The 19,051-nt window shown below is 47.0% G+C and overlaps 1 protein-coding gene across 1 annotated transcript in view; it reads right to left on the reverse strand.

Annotated features, from left to right (window-relative positions):
• The window catches only part of LOC146187320 (glutamate-gated chloride channel-like), an 83,772-nt gene extending 82,248 nt beyond the window's left edge, over nucleotides 1-1,524 (reverse strand). Inside the window, exons 1-2 of the mRNA XM_084608190.1 lie at nucleotides 1,517-1,524; nucleotides 908-1,005 (exon numbers count right to left, since the gene is read on the reverse strand). Of these exons, the coding sequence (XP_084464316.1) occupies nucleotides 908-1,005; nucleotides 1,517-1,524 (106 nt within the window). The remainder of the gene's footprint in view (nucleotides 1-907; nucleotides 1,006-1,516) is intronic.
• Between the last annotated feature and the right edge of the window lie 17,527 nt (nucleotides 1,525-19,051).

Raw genomic sequence — 19,051 nt, forward strand, 5'->3', positions numbered from 1 at the left:
AAAATGGGTAAACAAGGGAATTAAGCAACTTGAAGCAACCAGAAGCAACCAACAGCAGCATCCGTGCTTTCGCGTTACGCCAATGCAGATTCTGCAGTCCTCTTTATTTTTATTTGTATACTGTTTATTTCCTTTTTCAGCAACCTGCCAAATGTTGCGGAATGAGAAATGCACTCATCACACTTGACTCCTATAAAAATCGCCAGTGCCCTAGAACTTTGTTCGCAGTATTCCTCGATAGAAAATCCATCAAGGTCTTTACACCGACTTCGTGCAGCACTGAGGTCTAAACCACTACGTGGCCAAACTCAACGCATTGAGCTCTAGTCGTTTTTGCTTGCTCATCTCTTTCTAAGCCTTTTTGTGCATCGCCATGTGATGTCGAGCTAATGGTATTTTCCCTGGTCAACCTCTCTGCTTTGTAAGGTGACTCTGGCGTAGTCGGTAATTCTTTGTTTCCCACAAAGCGCACGGATAAAAGGACGACGAATGAAGACATAAAAAAGCCCTTTTCTGCAAATGAGTCATCCTATATCAACTGTTTTTCTTTCCCCGATCGCTAACTATCCTACTTAATTGCCTGCATCATTGCATTTTTTGACATGAAAATGTCGTTTTTTGATTTATATTTAATACTGGATTAGATTTAATACTGGAGTATATTTAATACTCGTATTCTTTATTTTTATATTTAATTTACTATCAGCCTGACCAGACGCTCTACAGAACAAGCGAATTTTGTGACTTCTTTTCTTATGGTAGGCTGCCACGTTTTGCTTCAGAAAAATTAAAATCGCGAAGCTAAAACTCGACATCTTTCTGGGAGGAGCTTTACACCGAGAGTATGGGCTTACTGCGCCATCATTGGCTTAACTACACGCATATGTAATCTATTCTAGGTACTTACCTGTGCCATTAACGACTGGAGGTCGGATGCTGCTGTCATACGCATTCTTGTCAAAAATGGTATTCAGGATACCCGTGTGGCGTTCTCGGCTATACAAGCTGAAACACAAGTAAGCATGACAGCACTTGTGGACACGCCCCGCCGGGGTGACGCAGTGGTTAGGGCGCTCGACTACTGTGCCCAAGGACGCGGGATTGAATCCCGGCCTAGGCGGCAGCTTTTCGATGGAGGCGACAAGCTAGGCGCCCGTGTGCTGTGCGATGTCAGTGCACGTTAAAGAATCCCAGGTGGTCGAAATTCCGGAGTCCTCCATTGTGGCGTCTCTAATAGCCTGAGTCGCTTTGGGACGTTAAAGACCAAAATCAAACCAAACCAAACTTGTGGACACTGAAATCCTTACAAAATGTCGGTACGTGCTAGTGGACTAAAATACTACCCCACGGGGCCAGCAAAATGTAGCAATAGCAAAATAACAGCTCTGCTTTGGGTGGTTTATGCTTTCAAGCGGCGTAGTTTGGACGTTGAAATGCTCTGACCCGTCCCTCCCCCCTCCTTTGACAAAAAGGAAAGCATAGGGGACTTTAAAACATATATTTTACTAAGCCTCACGGCGCCATTGTGATTGGCGCGTAAAATGTGACCTCAGATGAGGCGCGAGGAGCTGTCGCCTTCCGGTTCTTCGCAAGACGGCGCGCGCCGGCGACGCTCGCTTCTGCTGCTGCTTTCCTTTTTTTATTTCTCAAATGCACCTCCTGCTTCTTCCTCTTGATAAAACTGGCAAACTTTATTTGTTCTGGCACATATATCAAGAAATATGCAACATTCGCTAACAAGATGCCACAAAGTCTCAAGCATAATGCAACCAGCGAACAAAACGGAACACAAGAAGAAGGAGTACACAGGACAGCGCTCTAGTGCACTCCTTCTTCTTGTGTTCCGTTGTGTTCGCTGGTTGCATTATGCTTGATTCAAACCAACTAGCCCGCATGGCCACTCTGTCACGAAGTCTCCTTGCCTCCTGCCTACCGGTGCCCATCTGGCTCGCCTCCCGGGACCTCCCCCTTCAAAATGCCCACGACATATTCATGTCGTGTTGACCCTGCTACAGTGGTGTTGAGAATTCAAAACCACCATGGAGGAGTCGCGCGCTAGAACCATTTCTTTGGCTGCCTTTCTATGACACTCGTAGACAGCCGTGGAGGAAAACTGTGTCCGACCGTTATCAATCGAACATCTACTTTGTAAAAAAAGTTTAGGCACATGTGAACCTAACCTGGCGTAGCTACACAGCATAACCAAGCAAACAAATGCGTTCAATCGAGCTAAGCCGCAGCAATTTGTGTTGATACATATGAAAAACTAACGTAATGGAGGCAAGTCATTCTAAAAAAAATAACCACGTACCACCGGTTGGATCTAAACTCCTGCAGCCTCCAAATTTTGCGTCCGATGCTGTAGAGACCGTGCTCCGGTAATAGCAATTTAATCTTTTTTGGTAGTCCTGTCGCATGTAAGCTATCTTTGCAAACGTTAGCCAGAGCAGACATCATCCAAAGCGGTGGACGTGGAACATGCAGTGACAGCATGAGTTTCACTTGGAGCATGGTCAAACTAGGAGGGCGTGTGCTGTATGGAAAACTCTGGCGCTGGCTATGAAAACCAGGCTGCCAGCTCATCTGAAACAGATGTGTTTTTGAATTCCGTGGTGGACAAGTGTTGATTAGGAAATGCATTCACGGATTAAGGTGATTGTAAAGAAGAAAAACGCTGTAGCGCAGTCGGAAGATTCCAGGTAATGATATTCAGAGGTCAAAGGGTCACATCCCATAACTGGCACGTGGTTTCGTTTTGCTTTTGTTTTGTAACCAATTATTTTCTCGATTGCACTCTTTAACAATTGGGAACATAAAAAATGACACATGCTTTCTTTAGTAGCAATGACTGTCGGCCGTAGTTTTATGTGTATCACGACAAAGCAAGTCATTTTTCTCTTTAAATTTGTTTGCTCACACGTTCAAGTAATGATGAAGACTGTAGCGCTAGAAGTTCACCTCGATGTAACAAGTGATCTAACATGATCTGTTCAAATCCATTCCATAATTAAGAATGCCAATCGCGCCTGTGCTTCTTTCTCAGCGAAACTTCTCTTTTATAAACTACTAGTTCGCAGTAAGTTAGAATATGCTGCGTCCATTTGGGATCCCAGCACGGGTAACTTCCTCACCACCCTCAAATTTGTTCAGAATAACTGTGCTCGTTTCCTTCTGAACTGGAGCCGCACTGCATGCGTGATGTCGGTGAAAACAAATTACATTTAACGTCCCTTGCTTCCCGTCTTGAGTATGCTCGCCTTTGTTTATTTCACAACATACAGTACCATTACCTGATACTGCGTAGTGATCTTGTGCCACCTTCATCAGATGTCTCATCACGAAATGCTCATTCCAATAATGTCGGTATTCCTTTCTTCAAACGATTCTATGATGCACTTTTACCACTAAAGTGCGATGAGGCGAAAGCCTTTATCGGGCGGTGGTCCGAAGCCCTCCACTACGGCGCCTCTTTCTTTTTTCACCCCCACCTTCCTCACTTTCATTACGGCACCGTTAAGATGTCCGCAGAGATTTATGGCAGATAATGCGGCTTTTCGTTCCTGTAAACCAATTTGAAACGCCACGATGCCTGCTGCACAGCGTCTGCTTGTGTATGCTGTGTGGTGCGGCTTTCGAGGAAGCGCCACACACGGAAGCGCCGTGTGGGGAGGAAAGGCCCCACACGGACGCCTGGATTGGACGCCCAGAGGGGCCAGCTTCGTATATTCGTGAATCGTCTGGTGAAGTTATGACCAGCCGTGACATCATGGTTGTTTCTGACGTCATTGTGACGTCAATTCCGGTTATTCTACATGACAGGAGAAGACTTCCGGTGGATTTGACTTCACCCTGTTCCTGTGGATACATCGATGTCCGCGCTATTTCGACGTAATTTTACGTTTTTGCTACATTTAGAACACTAATTGCTCTAAAGTCAATAAACTCGGCTTTTAATTCTTTGTTTCCTCATGTATCTTATGCAACCATTTTGTTTCCTCATATCTTTATTAGTTCCCTTTAACAGAAGCGTTAGGGACGGACGGACGGACGCGATCGTGGCCGCGAGCATGAGCTATTAAAGGCTTTCGTCTTAAACGTGCAGGAGACTCATTGCACGAACAGCCCAAGACTGAAACCACCTTCCTGGACATTCTTTCTGTAGCGCCGATCATCAAATCTTTTGTACTGCTTTAGCTCAAATTTTATGACTAGCAACATAAACACCCTGTAAGCAAGCCCCTTGTTTGTATCCATTTTCCTCCTTAAGGTCTCCTGCCTTGAGAGGAAAAATAAATAAATAAAACAGGAAAGAGACACCCAGACAACAAATTTGATGAATTCCAGCTTAATTTTTACTAAATGATGCACGCATTTTTATATACACAGTGCGTGTATCAGAAGATATCCTGCAAGCCTGTCACACTGTCTGTTGTGCAACGCAACACAATCTAATTGTTGGCGCCGTTAAGAAACAACTCATTCTATGGTAACAAAACAAAAGGCATGCTCTCACATTTACTTTCCCGCCTTTTCATCTATCTCGCCTTCATTGATCTCTCTAGTTAGCTGTTCTCTGTTTCGGTCTGTGACAACATCGCTTAAATTGTCGAGCACATATAGCTGCGCGCACTCTGCGCGGTGTTCAATGAGATTATCTTTACCGATTTCAGATATTTTCTATGTTCCGTCGAATGCTATAGAGGCACTTTCTGGTCCAGAGAACAAATACTGTACCACATAACAGTGGTAGGAAATAACACCTTCGGCGCACTCAACAAATTTCTTCCTTTGCTTTGTGCAGGCTTGCTTCTTCACAGGGACAGGTTTTATCACGTTACAAAGTTTTGAAACCTAATTAGTGGCTCAAAACACAAATTAAACAGCTGATCACTTGCTTTAATTTATAATGACGTGAAATTTCTTGTCTCTATTAAATTTTTATTACGCTCTTATGTTTTTCAGGAACGCTCTTACGATCCTTTCTGGTCATCCCTTCAGATATAGGTAACAGGATATATTGAGGATAACCCCCTGCTTGTAGCTTTTTTGCTTGTTCCTAGAAACTGTCTTCCATCAAGTGCATTAATGATGTTTTAAAGACCTTGTTAAAACAACACGCTACAAAACATCTTTTACTAAGAATCCGCCGAGTAATACGCAAGCAAACAGGCATTTGAGAGGACGAGACGTAAGCTCCAGCACGTGAGGTCCTGTCTACACTGTAAAGAAGATAATGACCTGCCGCCAGCGCGCCGGCACTAGACGCGAGCAACAGCTGTTCGGGCCAGCGCTCCAACGAACCGCCTCTTTATCGCCACCCGCACCCGGCCCCGGTGCGGTTCGTCAACGGGATCCTGCCATTTTCAGTGGCACGGACAACCATGATGTGGAGGACCAGCTGTCCTCATACGACCGGGTGAGCGCTCACAACCGGTGGGACGACGGCATGAAGCTGACAAATGTCGTTTTCTACTTGACGGATGTGTCGAACATTTGGTTCAAAAACCACGAATAGGACTTCACTACCAGGTCCGCTTTCAAGACCTCCTATATTGACATCTTTGGGCGTCAGGCCGTGCGCAAATTTCACCCTGAGCAGTGCCTTTGCTCTCACTCAGAGAAGGTCGGTGAAAGCTTCACCAGTTATATCGAAGACGTCCTCGACATTATGCAAGCGCGTCAGTGCATCAATGACAAAGACTGAGCGTATCAAGCATGTGTTTAAGGGCATTGAGGAAGAATCATTTCACAGGCTTGATGCCGAAAACCCCACCTCTGTCAGTGAGATCATCAACCTCTGCCAGAGCTATGACGAACTGTGTCGAGGTCGAGTCTTCACTCGGCTTCCCTAACACAGCCCGCGATCTTAATAACATCGACCTAAAGAGAGAAGTCAATAGTTCTCTCATGCTCCATATTCAGCAGTTTGTCCGTAAGAAGGTCGCCCGGCAGCTGTCGCTGCTTCCCCCTGTTCCGAGCACGCCATCAATTCTGGCACCGACACTTCAACTACTGATACGGGGCAAGTGTCCGAGGATATGCCATCAGTTTGTCACCCGCCTCCCGTTGCAGGGTTTCTTCCTGCTGCGCATTCTGGTGCAGCGCCGCTTACGCTTTAATAGCCCGACAGCTTCCGCCAGAGTTTCCTCTTTTTCAATCTCCCCCTCGAGTTGTTCCCACTCCTGCTGTTCTGCCGCGACCCGAACGTTTCTAACCATGGCGAACACCAGACAAATTGCCTATTTGCTACGCCTATGGCATCGCTGGAAACGTGATGCGTCACTGCGCCGCCGCGACATGGCCTCCTTTGACGAAGCAAACCGAGCATACGTTTACGATCCTCCTCGGCATTTTACCAGAACCCCGACTTACTAGCCCATCAACTCCGAATGTTTCCCGGCCTCGGCGGCTGCGTTTCGATGGAGGCGAAACGAAGTGGCGTCCGTGTGCTGTGCGATGTCAGCGCACGTTAAAGATCCCCAGGTGGTCGAAATTATTCCGTAGCCCTCCACTACGGCTCCCCTTTCTCTCTATCCACTTTCACTCCCACCTTCATCCCTTCCCTCACGGCGCGGTTCAGGTGTCCACAGAGCAAGTGTGACAGATACTGCGCCTTTCCCTTCCTATGAACCAACCAATCAACTCCGAATGCCATCAATCAGTTCGTCGCCGCTCAATGTCTGCCATGCACCTTCGTTCAACCCTGCAGCACGGCATTGATGTTCTTGCCCTTATTGACACCGGTGCTGTTCTGCCCGTGCCAAGCGAAAATTTGTGCCTCCAGGTGCGCAGAGTGATGACGAAGTTATATGGTCTTTTGCTTCGTGCCACCAATTCCCAGCTCATCTACCCTGCTACCACCTGTACAATAAGAGTTCGTATTCAGGGCGCACTCTGCATCATTGAATTCATCGTCCTTTCATCATGCTCTCACGACGTCATCTTGGGCTGGGACTTTCTATCCCAACATGAGGCCATTGTCGACTGCACTCGTGCAGAAGTAGCGTTGTTTCCCTTCTGTGATGCCACGACGATCGACACCTCTACTACGTGCGCCAAACTCACTGTGACTGACGATGTTTCAATCCCGACATGTTTTGCCGTGGTTCTGGCTGTTGTATTCGACTCTCTTTCCGACGGATCTGTCATCTTCACGTCTTCCGATGGCTTCGCGCGTCGCCACTGTGTATCCCTGCCGTTTGCCGTGCTCACTGTTGAAGCTGGCTGCAACACCATGACGTTCATCAATCCATTCAGATACGTCCAGCCTTTTGCCTCGATGCTGCAATGTGACAACTGCGATAATACCCCTTCCCATATACCGGTTGCTGCGCTTACTGCTACTTCTGCTGATTCATGTCCAGTAGAACTCTTCGCCAGTCCTATCGAGTGCAAGCTCACGCCGACTCAACAGACCCACCTCCTTGCCCTGCTTAACCAGTTCCGTGCCTCCTTTGATTTATCACATCATAGTTTTCGCCGCACATCGGTTGTTACAAGTCGGATCGACCAGTACCCATTCGCCGCTTCGCCAGCGACCTTACAGCGTTTCCACGACCAAACGTCAAATCACCCACGAGCAAGTGGCCAACATGTTTAAGCGTGGCGTCTTTTAACCTTCGCACAGTCCTTGGGCCTCTCCTGTTGTTCTTGGCGCCAAACAAAGAGGGCTTCATCCGCTTTTGCGTTGACTTACGGCGCATGAACAAAGTCATTCGTAAGGACGTCTATCCCTTGCCTCGTATTGACGACGCCCTTGACTGTTTGCAAAGCGCAGAAACTTTCTCATCTTTGCGCCTTCGTTCTGGATACTGGCCAGTCCCGCCGGCAGAATTCAGACCGTGCCGAGACAGCTTTCTTGACACCAGATGAACTGTACGAATTTAACTTCCTATCATTCAGACTGTGTAATGCACCTGCCACGTTCGAGCGCATAATTGAACCCCATATTGCTTGGCCTCAAGAGGAAGGCCTGCTTTTGCTATTTGGACGACATTTAGTTCTCTTGCCGGATTCCCCGATGCATCGCACTAGATTGAAACATGCTTTCGAATGCATTACTGCGGCTGGCCTGCAGCAAATTATAAAGAGATGTCACTTTGCCGCACGCCTATTGACAATTTTGGGCCATGTTGTTTCTAAGAATGGTGTGCTCCCCGCTATGCTAAACAACGTGCTGTCACTGCGTTCCGAAAACCATCCACGATGGAGGAACTCAAAAGTTTCATAACCATCTGCTCTTATTTTAAAAGGTTCATCCGCAATTTTGCTTCCATCATTGTGATATTGACACCCCTCTTTCGTGAAAGCGACGACCTCCGTGGCTGGTGTTCGGCCTGTAACGAGGCGTTTATTACAGTGCGTCGATTGCTTACCTCGCCGCCCATATTACGGCATTTTGACCCTGATGCTTTACTGAGATCCACACCGATGCAAGCAGAACGGGTATCGGTAGCTATTCTAGAGCAACACAAACCAGGGTGTGCGGACTATATTGTCGCCTACGCGAGCCGCACCTTGACGAAGCCAGAGCTAAGGTACTAGTTACTGAGGAGGGGCTAGCCATAGTTTCGGCGATAGGAAAATTCCGTCCTGATGCGTACGACCGACCATTCGAAGTCGTTACGACCACCATTCTCTGTGTTGGCTGTCCTCCCTTAAAAGTCCCAATGGCTGCCTCGCTCGCTGAGTGTTACGGCTCCAAGAATATGATATTCATGTTGTGTATTTCTCTGGAAGCAAGCATAACGAGACCGGCGCACTGGCTCGCTCTCTGCTACCTCCTAAAAGTGTTTGCGATCCCCCCACGGACTGCATTTCCTTGCCTTTGACCATCATGACAGTCGAGCAGTCCAGCGATCCATGGATCGCCTCCCTTCTCGGTTTCCTTTCGGCCATTTCGTTCACTTCGAACCATCGTGCCATTCGCCGCCAAGCTGCTCGTTTTAAAATTCGAGATGGCCTGTTATACCGCCGAAATTATCTTCCGGTCGCAAATTGCTGCTTGTCATTCCTAAACACTTATGTGCAGAAAACTGCGCTTCATATCGCACTGACCCGCAAGCCGATCACGCTGGAGAATTCAAGGCTGAAACGCGGCTTCGCTTCCTTTTGTACTGGCGCGAAATGTACACCTACCTCTACACGTTCGTTCGCTCATGCCTTGATTGTCAGAGCTGCAAGGTCGGCCATAGCCATTACACCGGCCCCATGCAGCCTCTCCTTTGCCCATCAAAATATTTAGATTGAGCTGGTATTGGCCCATATGGCCCGCTTCCCTGCACTGCAGCCGGAAACCGCTGGGTCATTGTAGCGGTAGATCACCTCACCCGCAACGCCGAACCACCGCTCTACCTTCTGGTACGGCACGCGATGCTGCTGCCTTCATCTCATACCACTTTATCCTTCATCACGGAGCGCCACGGGAACTGCTGAGTGGCCGTGGTCATGTATTTTTATCCGAAGTCGTTTCTTCTCTCTTGCGGCAATGTAACATCACTCATTGCCCTACTACCCACATCACCCATCGCCCCACCCTACCATATCACCTACCACCGCAAGATTCAACCGAACCCTAGACGACACGTTGTCAATGTACGAGGCTGCCGACCATATCATCTAGGACACATTGCTAAATTTCGTCACGTATGCTTACAACATCACTACCCAGACCGCTATGGGATTCTCATCATTTTTCCTATTATATGGGCGTGAGCCATCTTCACCACTAGAAACCATACTTCCTTACCGGCCCGATTCTTCTGAAGCCCCCACCGTGTCTGAAGCCTCTGATACGCCGAGAAGGGCAGAAAGCTTGCCCGTTCCGACCAGGGCCGAAAGAAAGATCGTTTTGATGCCGCTCACGCCACCGACAGCTTTCTTCCGCAAGCCTGTGTTTCGCTACGTGTGCCTTGTACATCGCCTGGCCTCTCCTCTAAGCCACTGCCGAAACACCAAGGAGTCTACCTCGTCATTGAGCGCGCCTAGTGCATCAATTCCATGGTTGAGCCCGTCACGTCTTCGCCACACATTCAACGACGTGGGCATGAGACCGACCGTGTTTCTTGGTTAAAACCCTACTACGACCCAGACGTAATGTTACTTCTTAAATTGCCAGGATGGCTCCCTTTTCTCCTGGGGGGTGAATGTAAAGATGATGACCTGGCGCCAACCCGCCGGCATGACACTCAAGCACCAGCTGTTCGAGCCAGCGCCTAGCTTGCAAGCGCCTAATTTGACCTAGTCTAGCGAACGAGCCCGCCCTACAATAAAGCTCGTTATAACACAGTAGTTGGAGATAAAGGAAAATAATGGTCGTCCTATTTAGCAATCACAACCGAGGATACGTTTTCCAGCTCTTCCATGGTGCAATCAACCACTATAAGAAAATAATTAACATACCTATAGAGTCTTTGCACACTGAAACCAGATAGACGAGCATTCAGGATTCTGCTAATATTTTCTAAGGGTAAGGGCCCAATACTGACGAGAGGAATAAGGTCAGTGCAAACAACTTCTCTTGCAGGCATCGTTTGCTTTGCGAGCTGATAAGCGGGTACTAGGAGTAAACCAATAGAAGTTCTAATAACAGCTTTACCGACAGTCTTGGGGTGTTTGAAATTCTACTGCTCCCAGATCACCATTGCTATCTTCGACGCGCTTAAGCAAGTCGTCGGGGGGTAGTGAAAGTTGAAGATTTTTAATGTCGAATGTGAAAGACTGATAGCTCATGTTAGGTAGTGCTTTCAGGAAGGTAACTACTACTTCCAAGCTTTTTAAAATGATCAAATCCTTGATTGTTAGTACGATTAGTTCTTCCTACGGAAACAAGAGGGTTGATTTTTGCCGTTTCATTATTTGAAATAAATACCCTCAGAGGGACCTTCGGCTTGTATGTTTTCGCACAGAGTGAAACCTTCAGATGAATTCGCGGGCTATATTCTGTAGCTTTTGCCAAACCATCTAATTTAGTCTCGTGCTTTAGTTTATTTCTTGCGTTTTAGTCCAGACGCAGATTGGTTGACATGCCACTTAAAGAGCGTGAAATGGCTTCATTTACCTTGGGATTTAATATGGACTTTCTAATATGGGCGACACAAACTTCCTTGTCGGCTGGAAGAACATAAAGGGAATCTTCGACTAAGTATCTGGTCATCTTTCTCATGAAGGTTTCTACTGGGCCTGCTTACACCGGTAGAGGACATACGCACCCTCACCAATACAGAGGCCCACGCCGGTCGGGAGCCAGCCTGGATACCGGAGGCACACAGGCTAGCAATGCCTGGGGAGATTATCTGCCCACACGGCGAACTTTCATCCGAGTGATAGGAACTTCCGTTCGTTCTCAGGCAAGTGAATTGATTGGGGCGTAGGGCAGGAATCCTTTTAGTGATTGTGTTTTAGTACGCAGACACCAAAGGAGATGCCTAAGTTACTGCCGCCATATCAATACGGTGCTCTGATATGCAAAGCGACGGCAATTAGGAGTCGGCGTCTGGCTGTATTCAGTGGGGCTGCTTGTAGCTGTACTTTGAGTTGTTTTCGGATGAAACGTACTTGCCGATGGAACTAAGGTATTCGAATCTTGCAAATCATTTTTGACCGCCCAGCGGAAAGGGTGAAGCCACCAAATATGAGCTTCACATCCTGCAGAACTATATTTGAATATGGGCAGAAAGATAGGCATCTTTTTATGCCCACTTCTGCTGCGATTAATGATACAGGCGGGAAAACGTACAAGATGGCATTAAAGGGAACTATAAGCCTAATTAAACCTCCACCGGTGAAGATTTCGCTGCCCAGGTGAAGAGAAGTACACTTGTAGAAGCATTTGCTCGGCTTGCGAGCTGACGGTCCCCCTCAACGCTTGCTAAGTGCTCTTTTAAACTCTGCAGCCCCCCTCTTTATCTCGTTTTACTCAGAACACTGAGAAGTGAGGCAAATACTGCGCCTTCTTTCTCCCAGAAACTAACTTTACAAAATCATAAAGAATATTCGCTGAATGAAAAGGCGATGTAGAGTTCGCTATTGCGCCTACTTTCAAGGCGAAGCTTGAGCGTCCACTAATGTATTTCTACGCACCCATCATTTTTCGAGCGTGCGTCGTTCCCGTTATTGGCGGTCGCGATTTTAGCGCGAAATGTGTAGTCTTTATTTTTTCACGCGCAACTTTATTCATGCTTACGTGCTCGGGAAACATTAGTTTTCTCCTGACTACGTGCTTTTTGCTTTCAGGTTAGATTCGTTTCACGATTTTATTTGCCTGAAATGAAATGACCAAGACATTACTGCCTTGTCAATTTCAACAAAAGAAACAACCCTCATAATACCAGTAACAATATGCACAGACAATAAAGAATGCTTCGCTAAAATTATGGTTTTGTGCGATTCCTTAGATGCGTGCGTAAATGTTTCTAATGTGTGAAAATCCCTATAACGAACAAACTCATGCCGTAAACTTGTTCACCACATAATGCTAAATTGGTAGTACACATAACGATAGAGGCCACTGAGGCAGTCTCATATAACAACACCTTCTTGGAGGCTTGCCCTTTCCCCTGTAAGTTTTAATTGCAAACTTTGGGAACTTTTCTGCCTGCATAAAGGTGTTTACAGACGCGTATCGCGTTGTGTACAAAGTTTTAATTAATGTTTACCGTAAAGTGCCCGAAATTGTTATTATTCCTTATGGTGGACTGCAAGAACTAACGTTAGTAAATGTTTAGTATGTATATGCTTCAGCACACTAGTATGTAATCGTTACAAAGGAGACGACGTTGCTTTCTCATTCCTTGATCATCCGCTGGTTATGCACGTTCCTCAATTTATTTGTTAAATCACAATAGTGCGAACAAACGGACCTACTACGACCACAAACTTAACACGAATGATGGAAAGCGGGCCTTGAACTGCCACCAGAACCGCTAAGCAATAGACATTGGGTGCGAGGTAAAGCTCTTTGTGCGTTTATGGCAGCTGACTGTAGCTGGGGATCAGGTCACTTTCACCGCTTTTCTTTTTTCAACTATAGCCGATTGCCGCGTAGAAAGTGCTCTCTTTACGTAGTCGTTTACGTGCTCTCTTTACGCAGTCGGTAATATAGATGAATTCTATAGTATTAATGAGAGGGTTGCTGGCATCGTAATTAGGCTTAATAAGCGGTATAAACTCAAGGTTGTACAGGCTTATGCACCTACATGTAGTTATGATGACCAGGCAGTTGAAAGCTTCTATGAAGATGTAGAATCGGCAATGCGAAAAGTAAAGACGCAGTATACTGTACTAATGGGCGACTTCAATGCCAAGGTATAGGAAAAAACAGGCAGGAGACAAGGCAGTAGGTGACTATGGCATTGGTTCTAGGAATAGCAGGGGGGAGTTACTAGTTGAGTTTCCAGAGCGCAAAAACTTACAAATCATGAATACCTTCTTCAGCAAACGGAAGAACCGAGAACGGACATGGAAAAGTACTAACGGAGAGACTAAAAATGAAATCGACTTCATAATGTGTTCAACCTCCGCCATTGTGCAGGATGTAGAGGTAATCGGGAAAGTGCGATGCAGTGACCACAGGATGGTGAGGTCCCGAATTAGCCTAAATCTGAAGAAGGAACGCAACAGATTAGTAAGAAAGAAACCCATCAACGAATTAGCGCTGAGGGGGAGGGCAGAAGAGTTCAGGATCTCGCTACAGAATAGGTATTCGGCTCTAACTGAGGATGGCGACATTACCCTAGAGGCAAGGAACAATTATTTCAGAGATATCATTGCTGAGTGCGCGGTAGAAGTAGGCGGTAGGATAATTAGAGAGGATACCGGTAAGCTGTCTAAGGAGACGAAAGATTTGATTAAGAAACGCCAGAGCATGAAAGCTTCCAATCCAACAGACCAGATCAAATTGGCCGAGATATCAAAGCTAATCAATAAGCGCAATGTGGCCGATATAAGGAATTATAACATGGAGAAAATTGAGCATGCTGTAAAGAACGGGGGAAGCCTTAAAGCAGTAGGCAAAAACCAGATGTATGCGATAAGGGACAAGGCGGGCAACGTCATCACTAATATGGACAAGATAGTCAAAGTAGCCGAGGAGTTCCATACAGATCTCCACACTAGCCAAAGTAGTCAGGACCGTAATGAGATTGGCGGTAGGGAAAAACATTCAGACGTTCCACCAGTGACGAAGGACGAGGTCAAGAAAGCACTAGAAACTATGAAAAGGGGGAAATCAGCTGGAGAGCATCAGATAACTACAGATTTGCTGAAGGACGGGGGGATATCGTGCTAGAAAAACTGGCCACTCTGTATACGCAGTGCCTGGTGTCATCGACGGTACCGGAACCATGGAGGAATGCAACAATATCCTCATTCACAAGAAAGGGGACTCTAAGGACCCTAAAAATTACAGACCAGTCAGCTTACTGTCTGTTACGTATAAGGTATTTACTAAGGTAATCGCTAATAGAATCAGGACACTTTAGACTTCAATCAAGCAAAGGATCAAGCAGGGTTTCGGAAACGGTACTCTACTATCGATCATATCCATACCATCAATCAGGTGATAGAAAAATGCTCGGAATATAACCAGCCCTTATACATAGCATTCATTGATTACGAAAAAGCATTTGACTCAGTTGAAACCTCGGCGGTGATGCAGGCATTGCGAAATCAGGGGGTAGACGAGCCGTACGTGAAAGTGCTGGAAGATATATGTAGTGGCTGCAGAGCAACCATAGTTCTGCATAAAGAAAGTCACAAAATTTCCATAAAGAAAGGTGTTAGGCAAGGAGACACAATCTCCCCAGTACTATTCACAGCTTGTTTAGAGGAAGTATTCAGAGACTTGGAATGGGAGCAGTTAGGGATAAGGGTAGATGGAGAATACCTCAGTAATCTGCGATTTGCTGATGACATTGCGTTGCTAAGCAACTCGGGGGATGAACTGCAAATAGTGATTGATGACCTAGACAGAAAAAGTAGAAAGGTAGGCTTGAAAATCAATATGCAGAAGACTAAGGTAATGTTCAACAGCCTCGGGAAGGAACAGCAGTTTACATTAGGTAGCAAAATACTGGAAGTAGTAGGCGAATATGTCTTCTTAGAACAGGTAGTAACCGCAGATCCGGACCACGAAAAGGAAATAACAAGAAGAATAAGATTGGGATGGAGCGCATTTGGCAAGCACTCGCAGATTATGACTAGCAGCTTACCGGTATCGCTCAAGAGGAAAGTATACAACAGTGGCATCTTGCCTGTACTCACCTATGGGGCTGAAACGTGGAGACTAACCAAAAGAGTTCTACTTAAGTTGAGTACAACCCAAAGGGCTATGGAAAGAAAAATGGTAGGGGTAACATTAAGAGATAGAAAGCGTGCAGAGTGGGTCAGAGAAATAACGCAAGTTACCGACATTCTAGTTGAAATTAAGAAGAAATGGACATGGGCAGGACATGTAGTGCGAAGAGAGGATAGCCGATGGTCGCTGAGGGTAACAAACTGGATTCCAAGGGAAGGAAAGCGTAGCAGGGGGCGGCAGAAAGTTAGGTGGGCGGATGAGATCAAGAAGTTCGCAGGGGCCAAGTGGATGCAGCTAGCACAGAACCGGGTTAAGTGGAGAAATATGGGAGAGGCCTTCGCCCTGCAGTGGGTATAATCAGGCTGATGATGATGACGATGAAAATTTTTCTGCTCGTGTGCCTCGCGGGAATTCGGGGTATAATTTCATGCGACATATTCATTTGTTATCAAACCTCACTGTCTGCCTAAGGTCGTTTTTGTCTTACTGCTTGTGCTCTTTATCTGCCACTGATTATCTCACAATACGTGTGACTTTCCAGGAATTTTAATGGGAAGCGCCATCCCTTGCCAGAAGATGTATTTTTAGATCCGCAAAATTCGCACGCGCGTGAGCTACGCAAGCCTGGAATGCAATTTTTGGTTCCCGGGTCGAAAGCACCAACGTGCCGTCCTGACGCCTGATGCCGCATCTACGTGTGAAATTTACAACAACGCCTACGTAACGAGCGTGCTTTACATGGTGATCGGGCTCAGTCTAAAAAGCAGTCAAAGCGATCTGCACATCAGCCATTTACGCCCCGTTCAACACACCGGGAGCATTATTGCGCACTAGGTTACCGCTACTTTGGGGCGCTGGCGGCAGTCCAATTCAAGTTTTCCGTCACTCATGTTAAGTCTGTGGGTGGCTCTTCATGGATATGCAAACAAGAGAGGCGGAACATAACGAAAAAGGCAATAAAATAGCATCAATATTCCTGCATTTTTTTTTACCACTTCACCTCGTGGTTTGTCAAATGCTAAAACATTGAAATTTGTTCCGCCCTGTAATATTACGGTTAAAATAAATTGGCAGTAGCATAGCTCGGCTATGCCAGGATTTAAGCAGCGTTTGCTAAGTTTTAGCTGGGTATTAGTTTTCGCAGCACGTTTAACCTTCTTATGTTTGTTCTTCGTACGCTCAACCTCCAAATGCCGGGCAACTACTTCGGGATCCGATGAGTTAAGCTTCTTCGCTTTTCTTAACCGCTGACCAACTATTGCGCTCTCCTTCTCCATGGCTATACCGTAGTGCCAAAATCCTCACTATAGGGTACCTGCACTGCATAGGTAGCGCTACAATTCTCCTGCAGCGTGACTGAATAATTGCTGCTGTTAGCCGCTTGGCTAGCGATAAACGACCGAGCATGTTCAGCAGCATTATAAATACGCGTGTGACAGATAACGTTCTTTCCCAGGCGCTCTAGATGTAGCCCAGTTAACTGACACACGCCACGCAAAGCTTCGACAGAGTGTGCAATATGATCCCTGTAAGCTCAGCAAGTGGGGTGAAAACGCCCTAAAACGCCGCATCAGAAGTATTTGCTCTTCTCGCTAGGATATGCGTTACGGCGCGGCGATCCACACAGCAAACTTCATTGCAGGTTGCCTATATATATACCGGGTGTCCCAGCTAACTTGAACCAAGGGTTACAAAATAATATATTTGAAGTAAGTCAGTGAAACCTGTTGCATACAACTGCCAGCCTCCTTGTGCACCCCCGGCAATGTTTTGTTTAGCAATTACTTAATTGGCTAATTACGTTAATTTTTCTAACTTACCAAATGTTCACCTTAGACCAAGAAAGTGAATTGGAAGGTTGTAGAGCACCTTCAGAAATCCCCATTCCATAACTGCGATAAAGAAAGTCTCATGTGTCTTTCTTTTTCCTGGCTCAAAAGAAAGCCCGCGAAATGCAAATAATACCACGTTACTAGCGCATTTGAGCGCCACGATCGTGGTTCTGTCAGTCGTGGTTTGAGCGAACGAAATCAGCTGCGGCCGTGACCCGATGGTCCAGTTGCATTGGCAGGCTGAACGGTTGGCGATGGTTGGAGCGAGCTCGAGCTTACCCTTTGCCACCGAGATATTTACCTGCGCACACCAGCAGCCTGCGTCACGAAAGGCGGATGTTGATAAAGAACCAGCAAATGAAGGTACGAGCGCGAATCTCAGTCGAGTCAAATGATGTCGTCTCGTCCCTTTACCCAAGCCTGTACGCGCAGATTCAGTGGCTGATCCTTTATCGCTCATCCGCTTGTCGTGATGGATGTATGGGAAAACATATATTTCGTCGGCTTTAAGAGGTTCAGTTTGATTGCTGGCCGCGCCAGATGGCCGCCAGGTGCGTCATGTCGGCGATCTCTTCGGCCCACTCAGTGACCCGAGCCTGGATGGCCGGGTCCGAACAGAGCAGCACGGCCTCCCAATCCTCCAGAGATGGAGTTTGCAGCAAATCGGCGGGTGGCGGGTAGGCCGCGCACCCCCATGTAATGTGGTCTAAAGTAGCGTCGGCGCCACACACTTTGCGTTCAGGGTCAACCTGCTCTTTGAATATATATGAATAAACTTTGGGGCAGGGGAAAAAGCGGGTTTGTAGCTGGCGCCAGAGTATCTCCTGGGCCTTGCTTAATGAATTGTGTGGTGGAGGGAAGATGCGCCTTCCCAGGCTAAAATGGCGAGTTATATCATGGAACGAGAGCAAGCCCTCCCTCGCCCCGCGGAAATGAGGTGCTCACCGCCCGGCCGACGAAACCTCGGACATATTCGTGAGCCTTCTCGTTCCCGAGATTGCCCCAGTGAGCCGGAACCCATACCAGATCTATCGTCCTACCAGGGACTGGACGGTAGCTTTTAAGGATATTCCTGGCGGCAGCCGACAGACGGCTCCTCCCGAAATTTCGTACGGCTGTTTTGGAATCACTGTCTATAACATCTGCTTCGGTAGAAGCGATAGCCAGCGCGATGGCTGCTACCTCTGCAGCCTCGGAGGCTCTAGTGCGTACAGTAGCTGAAGCTAAGATTTTGGTAGGCGTGGACTCACGGGCCCCAGTCACAGCACAAATCGCGAAACCGTGATCCGTCTCTTCATATTCGGCCGCATCTACGTAAGCAACCGAATGGTTTCCTTTGTATTTGGTGTGTAGCGCACGTGCGCGTGCTAGTCGCCTGCTTTCGTAGTGAATGGGCTGCATATTCTTAGGGAGGGGCTTGATAACAGCCTCCTTCCTGATTGCTGGGGTATATTTGCCTGGGATTGTCCGCCATGGGTTCGGCATTGATGCCTAGCCTCAGCAAGACAAGCCCCCCGTCTTTGGTGCGCGCCAGTCTGGAGTAATGCGCTATTAAATGCGCTTCCTTGAGTACATCAAGTGTGTTGTGCATTCCAAGAGCTAAGAGCCTATCGGTTGAGGTGTTTTTCGATAGTCATAGTGCTGTCTTGTAAGCTTACCCGATAAGACAGACATTCAACCTTTTGCTTTTCGTCTTGGTAAAGGTGCAGATAGGGCAGGCTTTAGACTAGCCTGGTGATGACGAAAGCCTGAATGAGTCGACAGGTGTCGCGTTCTTTCATACCACTCCTCTTTTTGGTTATTCGCTTGATTAGTCTGGCTGTTTGGGTGACTGTTGTGGTCAGTTTATCACCATCACGGCAGCACTGCCGTGATGGTGTCGCCTCAAGTACTTTTGTTTGTGCAGGTTTGCGCATCGCTCCTG

Source organism: Amblyomma maculatum, chromosome 6 (assembly GCF_055883805.1).
Source record: "Amblyomma maculatum isolate TAMU_Amacu chromosome 6, ASM5588380v1, whole genome shotgun sequence".
NCBI classification, from domain to species: Eukaryota; Metazoa; Arthropoda; class Arachnida; order Ixodida; family Ixodidae; genus Amblyomma; species Amblyomma maculatum.